Source organism: Mangifera indica, chromosome 2 (genome assembly GCF_011075055.1).
Source record: "Mangifera indica cultivar Alphonso chromosome 2, CATAS_Mindica_2.1, whole genome shotgun sequence".
Taxonomy (NCBI): Eukaryota; Viridiplantae; Streptophyta; class Magnoliopsida; order Sapindales; family Anacardiaceae; genus Mangifera; species Mangifera indica.
In genome coordinates, this window is record NC_058138.1 from 14,152,431 (window position 1) to 14,168,124 (window position 15,694).

Below are 15,694 nucleotides of genomic sequence, written 5' to 3' on the forward strand. Positions count from 1 at the left end.
CAATTAGCGCTGCCATTTGTTTTTATTTTGAGTTTCAATAGCTAGTATAGCTTTAAGTCACAGAGCGGTGATGTCACCTCAGAGCAAATCTTGGTCTGGGGCCTCTGGGCCTGAGTCGGCGATTATAGTGTTATAATTACCCAGGTAGGGTCAATTATTTTTTTTTTTTGGTTTTATTTATATTATTAAAATTTGACTATTTTTATTATGATTATCGCTGCAAAGTGTATGTTATAAGTTTTATGTTTATTTTAAAAAATCAGGGTTATTTTATTTTATAAGAAAAAAAAAATCAATGAAATCTTTGACGGTCAACCGTGGCTGGCAGTCCGTCTTAACTGGAAGTCAGTCCGTATTGGATGGCGCGGCTTGTTGGGTACTTTGGTTTCTCACCAGTTCACATCTAAAGCGGATATTTTTCCTCGGACGGTCAGCGAGACCTAATCCTTGAGTTTACTATAATGCTTTAATTGATATAGAAAAGCCTTGTAGACCGTTGGATTACTCATAATATTAGCGGTATTGTATATATAAAAATGTTCTTATCTCGAGTAGACAAATGTAACATTGGTTGGCCCTGTGTGATTAGACAAACCAAGAAAAATGAATATTAGTGAGTATGATTTATATCATGTACTAAAATTTGTCAAAGTTGAAATTGCATAAAATGCGCGTGGATTGTTCGTTCTATAAATTGGAATGTTTGATTCATCTTTAAAGGGTTGATTCTTCAAGAGTACGAACATTTAAAAGAAAATTGAAGTCAAAGCTTAGAATGCTTGTTACATGTATGGAATGCCCGTTACACTTATGGAATGTTCATTCCTAAAGGCAATCCTTAAGTCAGTTTCGTGAAGAATATATTTGTTTCATAGACATTCATCATTTTGTCAGGATTGGCCATTTTGACTGACCAAGGAATTCCCGTTCCAAAGATCTCGAATGTTGTTCCAAGTGTAAACAGACAAAAGAATATATTTGTTAAGGTAAAAAAGTAATATATAAAAGTAATATACAGTCAATCAACTCATATGTACCTATTTTAAAAAATTTATATATAAATATATTTTTATATATTATTATATAAATTGATACACATAATGTAAATATATTTTTTATTTTTAATAAAAATAATTGTATGATAATATATATAAATATTATTCAAAATTGATACACATAATATTTCTCATGTAAAATATAGACAAATCAAAATCATATACAGTATACACCAAACTCATATATAAAATATAGACAAGTCAAAATCATATACAGTATACACCAAACTCAAATTTAGGATTTAATATAAGGAAATTTTAATCTTGATTTTATGAAAATAATCTTACGCAATTATGATTAATTGCATAAGAAAATATATATATGAAAAAAAGAAATTATATCTATATTTTTCACATTTTTAATTGTTTATATACTTGTTAAAATTTGATTTAGATTTGATTAAATATTTATTTCCATATAATTTTCAGAAATAAATAAATATATATGATATATTATTATATGATTAAATATTATTTAATATTTAATTTAAAATCTTTCAAGCACTTGATGTTATACATTAAATATACATCTGTTTATATATATAAAATAGATAAATAAAATTTTATTAATATAATTATCATTGAAAAATAAAAATATTATCATAATCTTGTTGATCTACCATTTGATGACAGTGAAATATAAATTAGGATGATTGAAGTTGTTGTTATCACCTTTAGGAACAAAATCAGAATCAATTGAACTTCTACTTGAAAACTTCTATTTCATGGTTTGGTGGGTCATGTTTATGATGTGCCCTCTCTCTCACTTCTCCTAACATTATACCAAAATTAATTAATATCAATTTTTAATATCCTGGATTTATGCCCATTCCACATTTCCTTTTAAGATTAATTTTATATTTATGTCTTTATACAACAATTTTTATTTAAAAAAGAAAAAACCCATCAAATCCACAAATATAATAATTTTTTTTTAAGAGTAATATTATATGTATAAATAATATATATAATTGTATATATAAATAATGATATATCATCACATGATTATATAATTTTAAATTAACGGTAAAAAAAATACTTAATCATATGATGATATGTTATTATTTGTATATAAAATTATATATATTATTCGTATATGTAGTTTTATTATTTTTTAATCAAATTTAAATTTTTCTAAAAGCCGATTTAATTTCTCTTAATATAAGATTATTAAGAGGTTTTTTCTTAAATTTCATTTAATATGTTATATACATGATACAACATATGTTATATTCATGGTCTTTAACAATAATATTTTGACTAATCTTTCCCCAAGTTATTTGCAAACATCTAAATTATTCTTAATTTTTGTTATTGAAATTTGTGAATCCATTATAATATTGAATAATATTATGTCTACATATATTTAGTACATGAATAATGTATCATTATATAATTTAATGTTATTTTATTTTTAATTTAAAATAATTTAATTATATAATAATATATTATCTATGTACTTAATATGTATTAAAAATATGTATGTAAAATTTTATTATATAATATTTAAGTGAAAAAGAAAAATCCAAAACCAATGTACTGATTTTAGTAGTGGGCTTTTCAACTTTCTGAGGACTTCCCTCTTATAGTCAACTTGGAATATCTTTTCTCATGTTTTATATATTTATATTTATTTATTTATTTTTTAAAATTATATATATTTATCTTGAGTATATAAATGTATATATATAGATATATCATATGATTGAGTGATTTTAAACTCAAGATAAAGTAATATTAAATTATATAATGACATATAAATATATATATTTATATATTAAAAATATATATACATAATAGTATTTTAATTTTCAATTTGGAAACATGTTTAATATGATTGCAAGTGTATTTTTTACATGAGTATTTGACATCTTAATTTTTATTTTGTACTATCTAAAAATAGAATAAAACATTTGGCAAAAACTTGTAATTTATATTTAGAAAACTATCAATATTTTTATTATTAGAAACATTTATCATCATATATTTTTTTCGTTGTTTTAAAAATCAAATTGCACGGATTAGTCCAACCAGTTAAACTATTACCCGCCAATAGTAATGGTTACAGTTCATTTGAAAATAATTTTTAAAATTAAATCAAAATATTCCAACGGTTGATCCAGACAAAAGACTTAAAAACTTATATAAAATTAATTTAAATATTAATTTTAAAAAGTAAATTGATATAATCACCGATCAAACGGTTTGATCAAAGTTTAAACCAGATCGTCTCTTCCATTATATCAATGCTCAATTTAGATCGTCTTCTTCACTGTATCAATGTTCAATCGGATTCCAAAATAGTTGGTTTTCAATATTTCAATATCCAAAAAAAAGAAAAAATCTAAAATTCCTCTCTCAAGTATGATTCACTCCTGAAAATGGTATTATGCTTTTAAAAAATATTTCTACTATGTATGTTTTTGTTTTCAAATATTTTTATGCTTTTGTTTTTGGATTTCAAATTCCATTCCTTTTCTTACATAGAAGAAATAAAAAGAAAAAGGGCAGTCAAAAAGAAAGAAATTAATTCACAGGTTTTGAGTCGCCATTCGCCAACGCTCAAGTTCCAAACTTCTTCACCAATTCTTCGCACGTCAAACGAATCAAACTGAACCCATTTCTGTAACTCCCTAGCCTTGCCTTTTGACCCATTTTTGTACGGAACCCTTCTAGGGTTTTTCTTGTTATTATTATTTTTAATTTCATGAAAAACGGCAGTTAAATTTGATGGAGTTTATTGGCAGAACTCTTAAGAAAGAGTTCCAAGGATTTGGGGTTTTCACAGGCATCGTTCAATCTTACGATGAGTCGTCTAAATACTTCGAGATCGTCTACGAGGATGGCGATTCGGAGGAGCTTGATTTCGAGGAGGTGGTTTCGTTGTTGGAGAACCATACGATTAAAGATAGTGAAGAAGGGTTGGTGCACGTGAAGCCGTCGCGTGTGGGTCGGAAGCCGAAGAAGCGGCGTCGTGTGGAGAGAAAGCGTGGCGACTCAGGTAAGAGTGATGAAACCCTAGAGAAGGTTGATTTAAATGATGGGTTTGTTGATTTGAATTTAAACGATAGTGATTTCAATTTAAACAATGACGATTTGAATTTGAACTGTGAAGTTAAGGGGAAACTTGAAAAGGAATTTGGGTTTGAGAATGGGAATATGGTTGTAGATGTTGAGATCAAAGATGGACTTGGGTTTGATTTGAATGCTGGGTTTAATTTTAAGTTAAATGGTGGTGAAGGGTTTAATTTGAATTTGAGTGATGAGGGCTTGGAGGAGAGCATGGGTTTGGCGAAGAAAGAGACCGGGTGTATTGATTTGAATTTGGATGTGAATGGAGAGATTGAGGAGAGTTTGGAGGTTGTGGAGACTCAGAAGAAAGAGTATGGTTTTGATTTGAATTTGGGTGTTGATGGTGAAGTTGAAGATGATAGTGATGGCGATTGTGTGGGGAAAGTGAAGGAATCAATTTTATTGGAGAGTGCAGAAGGGGGTTTTGCCAGTGAAGAGTTAAAAGAAGTTAATGTGACTCCAGATTTTAGTTATGAATTGGTTTGTGGACTTAGGAGGGAAACCAGTAGATCGATTGATGATTTTAGGTCAGCAGATGGTTGTAATGGAGTTCTGTTGAAGGATGAGTCTGTGACCCCTGCCAGTACTGAAAATGATGGGTGCCAAGGTGATATGGGAAGTTCATACAAACAAGGGACTGGTAGAAGAAAAAGAAGAAGAGTTACAGATAACTTGAATTCATCTACTGAACCGGTGTTGAGAAGAAGTACACGTAGAGGATCTGCCAAAAACAATGTTTTTAGCTCATCAACAATTTGTGATTTCAGTGAATTGTCATCTGCTACTGCTGGTGTGTCAATGATGGAGGGGTTGCCAGTTACAGTGGATGCCAAAAGGTTTCATGAACGTGCAGTTCTCCCTCCAAAGTTGCAATTACCCCCTTCTTCCCAGAATTTGGATTTAGATGGAATTCTTATACTCGATGTTTTTTCTATCTATTCTTGTTTGAGATCATTTAGTACTCTATTATTTTTAAGCCCCTTTGAGTTGGATGATTTTGTGGCTGCACTAAAATGCTGCTCCCCTAGTTTGTTATTTGATTGCATTCATGTTTCGATTTTACGTATGCTGAGGAAGCATTTGGAGCACCTTTCGAATGAAGGCTTTGAATCTGCTTCTAAGTGCTTGAGGTATTAATTATTTTTTGCATGCTTGTCACTCTTGCTTCAAGTCATTTTAATTTGATGTTTAAGTAATCTTTTATCATCACTTCATGTTGTTGTTGCTGATTATTTGATGTAGGAGTCTTAACTGGAATTTGCTGGATTTGATTACTTGGCCTGTTTTTATGGTTGAATACTTCCTCATTCATGATTCAGTTGTGAAACCTAGTTTTGATCTTACTTGCTTGAAGCTATTTAAAAGTGACTATTACAAACAACCAGTGTCTGTAAAAGTTGAGATGCTTCGGTGTCTTTGTGATGATATGATTGAGGTGGAAGCCATAAGAATTGAGCTTAGCAGAAGATCATCAGGGGCTGAGCCTGACTTGGAGTTTGATCGAAATATAAACAATGAGTTTGGCAAGAAGAGGAGGGTTGTGATGGATATGTCTGTTGGATCTTGCTTGACAGAGGAGGTAATTGAAGATGCTAATGACTGGAATAGTGATGAATGTTGTCTCTGTAAGATGGATGGGAATTTGTTGTGCTGTGATGGTTGTCCTGCTGCATATCATTCGAAGTGTGTGGGTGTTGCCAGTGATCTTTTGCCAGAGGGCGATTGGTTTTGCCCTGAGTGTGCACTGGACAGACATAAGCCTTGGATGAAACCTCGCAGATCACTTAGAGGAGCAGAATTGTTGGGAGTTGATCCTCATGGGCGGTTATTTTATAGCAGTTGTGGTTACTTGTTGGTGTAAGTTGGTTATTTTTTTAAGTTGATACTAATATGGCTGTATAATGAATTAGATTTTCTTTGTTATCGTTAAGATAAAACTTTCAAACTTACCTTTTGCCTAGAATTGCATGTGGGGCAAACAAAAATGGTCCATCATCTCCCATTTTTACCCATTGTCTGTTTTGTCTGACATAGTTGTTAATTTGAAGTGTATTCCATATTTATTGAAAAGCCAAATACCCTTTGTTTAGTTGGAAGAGTTTTGAGTCTAGATCTTGAATTTCCATCTTGATATAAATAGAAAATGTCATATGTGTTTGGAATCCTTTGATATGGAGATTCTTTCTTTTGTAATTATTGTGTATATCTTGCACTTCGTAATTTCTTTTACCTAAATGTTTTGAGTATATTTAGTTTCTGTTATAATATTTTTCTCTTTATGATGTACAATATTTAATTGTGTGTTTGTGCTTACTTCAGAATTACATTTGTTTAATGTGTCTTCGAACCCGCAGGTCAGATTCATGTGAGGCAGAATCCACTTTCAATTTCTATCACAGATATGATCTAAATGTTGTTATTGATGTTCTGAAGTCATCTGAGATCTTTTATGGTGAAATAATAAGTGCAATATTCAAGCAGTGGGATTTTACTATTGGCTTTAATGGAGTGCATAGTATTCAGGATTCCCTTAACTATATAAATTCAAGCATGCATACAAAGGCAGAAGCTCCTGATATTAGCATGCCTTTGGCATCTTCTGAAACTTGTGCAATTATGAGTGAGATTAGCAATGGTAGAAAGCCAAAAAAAAATTTTGATGGTGGATATTCTGGTCATTGTGGCTCGGATGCTTCTAAATCAGTGAATGTAATGGATTCAGTGACTGCAGCGGAAAGGCCATATATAAGTTCGGACGGATCTGCTGAAACCACCCAACTAAGTTCAGTCATTCAGAATTTTCAGAAACAAGAGCCCAGATACTCTCTAAGAGCTGCTGAATTCTCAAATCAGTCTGGGATACCTGGAAAGTCACCACCTCTTGGAGACAGTTCCCTGACATCTACTGGTTCAGATATTAGACAGAAAATTGCATCTCCTGGCAATATTTCATCTGCGATAAACACCAGAAAAGTGGACAGACAAGTACTATGTGAAATTGCTTACATGAACCACTATAGTTTTGCTCAAACAGCTTCGTCTGTAGTGGAAGAGCTGATGCGTAAGTCATCAAATGAAATCAAAGAAGAGGTTGTAAAGTCAGAGGAGGAGGTAATTTCGACACAGATGAAGACCATTTTGAAGAAATCAGACAAATTTTGCTGGCCAAGTATTCAAAATCTTAATGTTGATGCACAGAAAGAAAGATGTGGGTGGTGCTTCTCTTGCAAAGTTCCAGCGGACATGGATTGCTTGTTTAACATGAATAGTGGTAATCTTGTGGGAAGTTTGAAAAGGGAGGTGGCTGGCCTTCAATCAAAAAGGAGCAAGAAAGGGCATCTTGTGGATCTCATAAGTCATATTCTCTCTATTGAAGATCGGCTGCGTGGGCTTTTAGTAGGTCCCTGGCTGAATCCTCATTATACCAAACTTTGGCGTAAAAATGCTTTAAAGGCAGCTGATCTATCTTCTGTTAAACCTTTACTTCTGATGGTAATGAGTTTTCCTTTATCTTTTACTTGATACTTAGGATTTTAGATATTATTTCATTGGGTTCAACATAGCTGTTGAATCATTATGATTTGGGAGCATCAGCCTAAATCTGAGCTAACCTATGGCCATGCTGATATAGTACAAGCAAATTAATTGCTGTGAAACTTGACAACCTGGTCCAATGTAATACCTTCTTAGGATTTCGTCAAATTTCTGTTTCTGTTTGGTCTACAATTATTAGTCTATTGATAGTGGATAAATGGTTAATCATGAATACATAATATTTTTAGTATTTATGCTCGGTAGCAGATTGTTATTCAGTTGGGTTGCCCAAATTCCTGGCATTAGCTCAGACGATTGAATTGATTGGAAACAGCAGTTTTTCCTTGAAAATGTTGTTTAACTCTTATCAGTTAATATGTAGAAATTATGTTCTGTAGACAGGCATATCATATGGATTTTTTTCTGACTCTTGTGCATGTTGTTGTGGCCTTGTTCAGTTAGAGTCAAATTTGCATCATCTTGCACTATCTGCAGAGTGGTTGAAACATGTGGATTCTTTTGCTACGTTGGGTTCGGCTTCTCATATTGTGCTTGCTTCATCGCGAACCTCAAAGCATGGAATTGGCAGAAAAAAGTCTAGATTCTTGGATTCTGAGGGTAACCCTTCGTCAAATGGCTCTGGGGGATTGAGCTTATGTTGGTGGAGAGGAGGCAGGGTTTCTTGTCAGCTTTTCAATTGGAAGGTCTTGCCTCACTCCCTTGTTTCCAAGGCTGCTAGACAAGGTCTGCAATTCTTCTTCTTCATCACGTATTTAGCCTGACATGGTGCTGCTTGCACTTTAGTCAACTGAATAAATATTCTGAATTTGTTTGAAGTTTAACATTCTGCAGCTGGGTGTGCCAAAATACCGGGCATATTGTACCCCGAGAGTTCAGATTTTTCAAAAAGAAGCAGAAATGTTGCCTGGAGAGCTGCGGTGGAGTCCTCAACCACAGTTGAACAGCTTGCAGTCCAGGTATGATCACCCAGAATAATTCTTTTTCTTCTCCTCTTTAATCCTTATTTCCAGTGGTGATATTCTTCATCTTGGTGTTTGAGCATGGAAATCATCTGTTGGTGTTCTTTCTTGGGCTCTAGCATCTTAGATTTGGACTCCCTGTTTAGGGTTTATTGGGAGCAGGACTAGGAAAGGTGCCTTTGCATTCATTCCCCATGCATATAGCCTAGGCAGTGAATAAAATTTAAGTGAATAGTAAACTATTTTCTCCCAACCGTAACCTTTTTTACTGATTTGTCTGGTTTTCCATTTGGACCGCATGGTTTGGGATATGTTGGTTTTATTTTCAGATAGATTTCATCTCTTTTCAAGTTTTTCTTTTTATTTAGGGAGTCTCTTACTGTTGTTTTGGTTTTTTCTTTAGCAAGTCTCTTTTCAAACAAATGAAATGGTAGAGAATACAAAGTTCTAGAAAGAAAGAGGCAATGCGCTGTGCTAACAGTGAATAAATAATTCAAACATGCAATATTACTTAACACTCATGCTTCTTAAAGTGAATAAATAATTCTCCATTTAAATTTACTAGAATTGATTAGAAATCTTCAAGTGATAATAGATCCCCCTTAACACTCATGCTTCTTAAAGTGAATAAATAATTCTCCATTTAAATATACTAGAACTGACTAGAAATCTTCAAGTGATAATAGATCCCCCTTAACACTCATGCTTCTTAAAGTGAATAAATAATTCTCCATTTAAATGTACTTGAATTGATTAGAAATCTTCAAGTGATAATAGATCCCCCTGGTCTAATAGGAAATTGATCTCAGTTAAAAGAACTTGGGACAGGGATGCTAACAAGCTAAGACAAACACTTGACTGTCTGAGTCCAGCATAGATAAAATACTTAAGAGTTTTAGATTGGCTTAAGCTAGATTGTGCATGGTTAATAAAGCTCAAGTTTGCTTCTATATATATATATATATACATATATATATATATATGTAAGAGAGCTTAAAATAATTTTTTTCCCTTTAAAAAAAATCGTCTCATAAATCATTACATATATGTATTATGGATTTACTGTAAAAGGTTCATATGAATGTTTACATGTGATGTATTTTATAGTAATTGAATAGATATGATTTCATAATAAGATATAAGTTAATGCTGCTGAGGGGTTAGCTGAACCATTAGACCTGTGGTTTACTCCCGCAAGGTTTGTAGTTCAAGTGTTCTCATGGGCACCTACATGGCCAAAGGCCGATGTTCATTGCTTCCCAAACATTGCAGGGTTTAACAAGAGTTCTAGTTTTGAACTCAGCTTTGTAAAGCGAGGTTGGAGAATTTCATGAGTATGGGGAAAAAGTGTAAATTAGTACATGTATAGGGTATCGGAACTGATGGGATCATGGGCTTACCCCCGGAAGTTAAAGGTTTTGTTTGTTAGTATTTGTTTTTATTTTACTTTTGCTCTCTGCTAATCTGTATCCTATATGAAGGTTAGAGAATTTGATTTGCACATCCGATGGGATGACATTGAAAACACACATCCTCTCTGTGCAATGGACAAAGAATTTAAAAAATCAAGTAGGCTGTTCAAGAAGGCTACTATCCGAAGGAAGTGCATGAAAGAAGGGGAAGGGATAAAATACCTTATTGATTTTGGCAAGAGGAGAAATGTTCCTGACATTGTAGTGAAACATGGAACAATGGTTGAAGAATCATCTAGTGGAAGGAAGAGATATTGGCTGAAGGAATCTTATGTACCCTTGCATCTTTTGAAAGGTTTTGAAGAAAGAAGAATAGCCCGTAAGTCAGCTAAGCTGAAACCTGGGAAACTTGTGGAGACTGATAGAGCCACAAAGAAGTCTTTTAGACAAAGAGGGTTTTCATATCTCTTTTCAAAAGCTGAAAAATCTGAGTATCATCAGTGCAGGCACTGCAACAAAGATGTCTTAATCAGGTTTTAAGCTATTATTACAGTGCCTTTATTATTTATTCAAGTTAGTTGTACCAGGATACATCTTTTAGTTACTAAAAAATGAAAATAGAAAAAAGAAAGTGAGATGCTGCAGTTATATTAGAGTGAGTATCACTCATTGCATTCGTGAAGAAAAAAGTAATGACAACATTTAAATAATTTTTAAATGCTGGTCATTGCCTTAAGAGTAGTATAATAGCTGTGTTGTACTTGTATGTGGCCTTGATATTAGCCAGTAATGTGACTGCGTATTTTCTCTTTAAGGTATCATTTAAGGATAATCTCATGTATATTTTATTGTATCCCCAGTGAATTACAAAAATCTTCTTGCCCAAAGCCCTTTTCTCTCCAGTCATACTTAACCTTCCCTATCTCTCTTCTTTGTCTGATTAATAAAATTCTCTTTCTCTATATTGACTTAGTTTCTTGTGTGTTTGTCCTTTTTTCCCCCCTAATTTGGCAGGGAAGCGGTTAGCTGCCAGTTTTGCAAAGGTAAGTGTCTAAGTTACGAAATAGTACTATTTTGCTCTAATAAAATATTTTGCATAGTCAAAACTGGGTTGTTTATAGTCCATGGTATTCATTTTGTGGAGGAAAAAGATTCTTGCCATCTTTCTTGTGTGTATGGGCACTCTTTTTCTTTTATCTAATGATTTCTGTATGTACCTTAATCCTGTTTATATATTGTAAATTTGTTTCTTTGAAGTGCTTTGCTTAGGAGATTGGATGAAGTCATAGTTAGCATTCAGGAAATTTTGATGGCCATGTTAAATGAGCAAGTAGGATCTTTACCTGACTTTTTGACTCTAGAAAGATGTAATGATGGTGTTGATGGATTTGATAATATTGAGAGGAGGCCAAAAGTTCTCTGATATTGATATTTAATCAAAGTTGATTTAGGTAGTATTGATGGAAGCCAACTACCAAAAGATAAGGTGTTATTTGAAACAGCTGGAATAAAGTTCTGGTGCAAGTGTTATTTAAAAACATATCACATTACTTTCATGAATATGGATATGCTTGCTCTTAAGATTGCCATCGCAACTTTTTTTTTTTTTGGTGGTTTGTAGTTCCGATTTTCTGTCCTGTGACAGAATGCAAAATATGATTGCATTAAATTAATTGAAAATTCTCCTTCTATTGCTCAGTGCTTAGCAGTTTACAGTGTTTTCACCTTGTCCTGATCACTTGCATGACTTCTTTCTTCATGTTATGTTTGATGTTGGATTATTATGATCTGTATGTCAGGATTCTTTCATAAGAGACATATCAGAAAATTTGCTGGGACAGTTGCAGCGGAATGTACATATACATGCTACCAATGCCAAGATGGAACGTTAATGAAACGTGGCAAAATAACCGCAAAAACTGGCACAAAAAAGGGAAGAGTAAACACCAAAAGCGTGAAAGTTCAGTCTCAGAAAAGTAAAAGGGCAACCACAGAAGGCAAGTCAGTGCAACTGAAGGGCCATAAAAAACCAGTTGGCAGGAGACCTTTACGATCAAAAAATGATAAACAAATTACTTCTGTACCATTGCGACGTTCTACTAGAAAAATTAAATTTGTGTCAGTACCAAGCAAGAAGCGTGTAGGGCGTAAGAAAGGGAAACTGAAAACTAAAAAGAAGATATCCAGAAAACCAAAGAAGGACCCTTTTTGGCGGAAGCACAGAACACAGGCCTATTACAGTTACTGGCTCAACGGTCTCCGGTTATCTAGAAAGCTTGATGATGAACGAGTGATGCAATTTAGGAAGAAAAATTATTATGATTCTTCTGAAAATTTAACTGATGTCCTTGATAAACCCAATTGCTGTCTTTGTTGTGAAGCTGGATATACATCTACATCAAACTTTATTACTTGTGAAATTTGTGGAGGTAAATAATCATTTGTCTCTTTGTTGCTAACTACTTGACTGTTTTCTGTAGCACTGTCTATAGATTTACTAATTTTCTTTTTAATTTTTTTATAATATTCCTTTGCACTGGTTCTTCTAATTATGCAGAGTGGTATCATGGGGATGCTTTTGGAGTTAATGCAGAGAACATCAATAAGCTTATTGGATTTAGATGCCATGTGTGCCTAATGAGGACTCCTCCTTCTTGTCCTTGTAAGTTACCGATAGGAAGTGATGGTTTGCAACTGGTTGAGGAACAAATTAGTAATGAGATGGAATGTTGTGAGCATGTATGTGAGCCTGTCCTAGCTGAGACTGAGGTGATATATGACAAACAGTCTCACTCTATTGAAGATCTTCAAGGCTCAGTTCCAGTTGATCAGTGCTTTCATAAGGAAGAGGAATTGTGTGGTAGTGTGTTGGTATCTAGGTCTGAAGGAGAAAAAGATCATGCATTTGACAGTACAGAGTTGAATGCCTATTCAGTTGATGTTTCTAACGTGGATTTTAAAGCAGGTTTACTATTATCCAATGAGAATGTTATGTTAGAAGAAAATACTGTCAGAGCAGCACATGATAACACTGTGACTTATGATCAGGCAGAGCCTTCTTCCTGCAAGGTTGATCTGGATCTAATGGATATTGAATCAGCATTGTTACGGCATGAGGAAATAAATGGTTCGGTGAAGACTCCACCCATCTTAAATTCTCCCATGGATGGAACCCATTTGGACTTGAAGGAGTTACATTCAGAGATATATTTGACATCAGAGGAAAGGAGAAAAAAATAGTGTAGATTAGATTCAGTGTTATCATTTAATTTGGTGTAGCAAGACTGCCCCTACTGTAGAGGCTAGAGTGATTTGTAAGGCTAGAATGATTTGAATGGCTAGAGGTACATGTAAATCTTCCTAATATTGTTTAAATCCTGGCAGAATTTTTAGGAGCACACTGGAATGATTCATTTACAACTGAAAAATAAGATCTAATTTGTGACCATAAATCCTTGTGACTTTTAACATTCCTACACTTTTACATCAGTTTAACAGTATGAAAATATGCAAAGAGAGTATATGCGCCGGGGAAGCATATCTGGAGAGGAATTGGACGTTCTTGACAGGTCAGCTGACATATTATTATATTAAAATAATTATTGCTTCTTGTCAAGTAGGATTGTCATATATATGTTTTTTATAGCCATATTGGTGGTGATCATTTTACTTTTTCTTTTTTATTTTGGAGCCTCCCCTGATATCTGGGTTTTCAGCTCCACCTTTTTGTGCAATTGGGGAGGTATGGAGCAGCAGGACATGAGGAGTGAAAGGCCACTGGGTCACTGGGTTGGAAAGGCCAGTGGCTTTTGCACCTTGATTTGGAAACTTCAATGCCTTAAATTCAAGAAAATAATGTAATATTCATCTTTGTTAGTTTCTTGGATGGTGTCTTTGGCTAATTTTCTTTTTCATTTTGTAGAAATTTAATTTGTTATTCATGGTTTTTGGAATTTAAACTGTATGCCGAGTACATTTTATGCATAGCGCTATAACACTTTTAGCTGATAATTTTCTATTGACATGGCCGAAGCAACTTTGTTGCATTTCTGTTGTTTGTGGAATACAATATCAAGTATGCATATAATTGTTCAACATCACAGAACATCTCTCTTGGTGATAAAGCTGTTCTTCCTCAGTCTTAGGCAGCCATCTTGATTGCCTGATGAGTCTTGCAGTGAAAAGGTATTCTGCTTTGCATTTAATACTTTGTCCCTGTTCTTTGGCATATTCATGCCATCCCATTCAGACCATCGCATTTGAAGCTTAAAGGATAATGATGATCTGTAGGCCTTCACTGGTGGAGCTGGAAAAAAGTAGACCTGTCTTTCCAACCAGTTACACAAACATTTTTTCAACTGTTTTTTCAATTTAAATATTATCTCTAGTAACTGAATTTTCAAAGTAGGTTAGGATAAAATTGGATCTGTCGGCTAGCCAGCCTCGAGCCAAACGTGGCACCTATATTCCTGTATTTGATTTTTATTTCTACTGTGTATGCTTTGGTTCTCAGCTTATCCCATTTCATTTTTTGTCTTGATAGGATGTGACAGGTCTCTACTAACCTGGACAGGAACTCAGTTATAGACTGGTAAGGTTCAGATTAAGAAAAAATTTGCTTCTATTAACCAAAATCACTGGCATTATTCTTGGTTGAACATGTGTGTTTACTTCTTTTAATTCCATTGATTGAACTTGCATAAAAGGTGTTTTATGTTGATCCTACGTATCATCTAGCCTTTCCCATATATACCAGACTAGATTTTTCACATTTGTTTGTCTATACTTTCTGCGGAGGGGTAACTATACTAAATGAAAGCTATATTGCCTTTACTAAATCATGTTCTTTAGCTGCACATATAGAATTGTTATTTGCAATTCTGGATATTGTATTTAGATGAGCAAAGGTTATTCGTAAATGTAGCAAGTCTTCAAGAACAAACAGGTTGGCTAGTGAATTAAACAATGAATAATCATAGGTGAACCATTTTGTTTTCTATTCACACAATAACGAATTTAGGAAGAATTTATGACATTACTAGCTGCTTAAAAGACCTGTAATGCCTGTCATGCAACAAACTCACCGTCTATCTGTAAATGATACTCTTAATTTTATAGAATTATTTGAGATTGTGAACGTGGGAGCGGTGTTTGATGGCAAAACTGAGCCAGTATATGATTTGTAAATATTGAAAAGCCTTTTCCATGATCATGGTTGGTGGGTTTAAGTTCGCGTCACTGATATTTTCATTATATGTCAACCTGGTTTTGTGTTTAGGTTGACCATTCATAATTGGAAATATGTTTTGAATATTTTATGCAAAAATAACATATTCTTTTGCTAAATATCTGCTAAATCAAGTGAGCGAGTAGGAATCTCTAATGCACATGTGCAACGCATCTCTTCTGTCTTGACTGTCTTCAACTTCAACCCTAGTGACCATCAATTGACCAAGGTGAGCTAACCACAGGTCGACCATCAAACTCTTAGCCACGACGGTAGCATTCTTCATAGCTATAGTTTTACTCTTAGTGTTGGAGCTTATCTCTCCCTTGTTAATATAGCTCCACAATAAGCTAACAAACATAATAACCTGAACAAATTTCACAAAAGATTGCCGAAGAAGGTTTGTCAATTACT

General features: G+C 33.6%; 1 protein-coding gene across 1 annotated transcript; it reads left to right on the forward strand.

Annotated features, from left to right (window-relative positions):
- Positions 1 to 3,323: 3,323 nt before the first annotated feature.
- On the forward strand, positions 3,324 to 13,505 carry LOC123209781 (DDT domain-containing protein PTM). Its single transcript, XM_044627920.1, has 9 exons — positions 3,324 to 5,257; positions 5,370 to 5,984; positions 6,482 to 7,619; positions 8,120 to 8,405; positions 8,514 to 8,638; positions 10,123 to 10,586; positions 11,068 to 11,096; positions 11,853 to 12,482; positions 12,611 to 13,505. Exons 1-9 carry the CDS (start codon positions 3,786 to 3,788, stop codon positions 13,291 to 13,293), a joined length of 5,442 nt encoding a protein of 1,813 aa, XP_044483855.1. The 5' UTR covers positions 3,324 to 3,785; the 3' UTR covers positions 13,294 to 13,505.
- Positions 13,506 to 15,694: the final 2,189 nt, after the last annotated feature.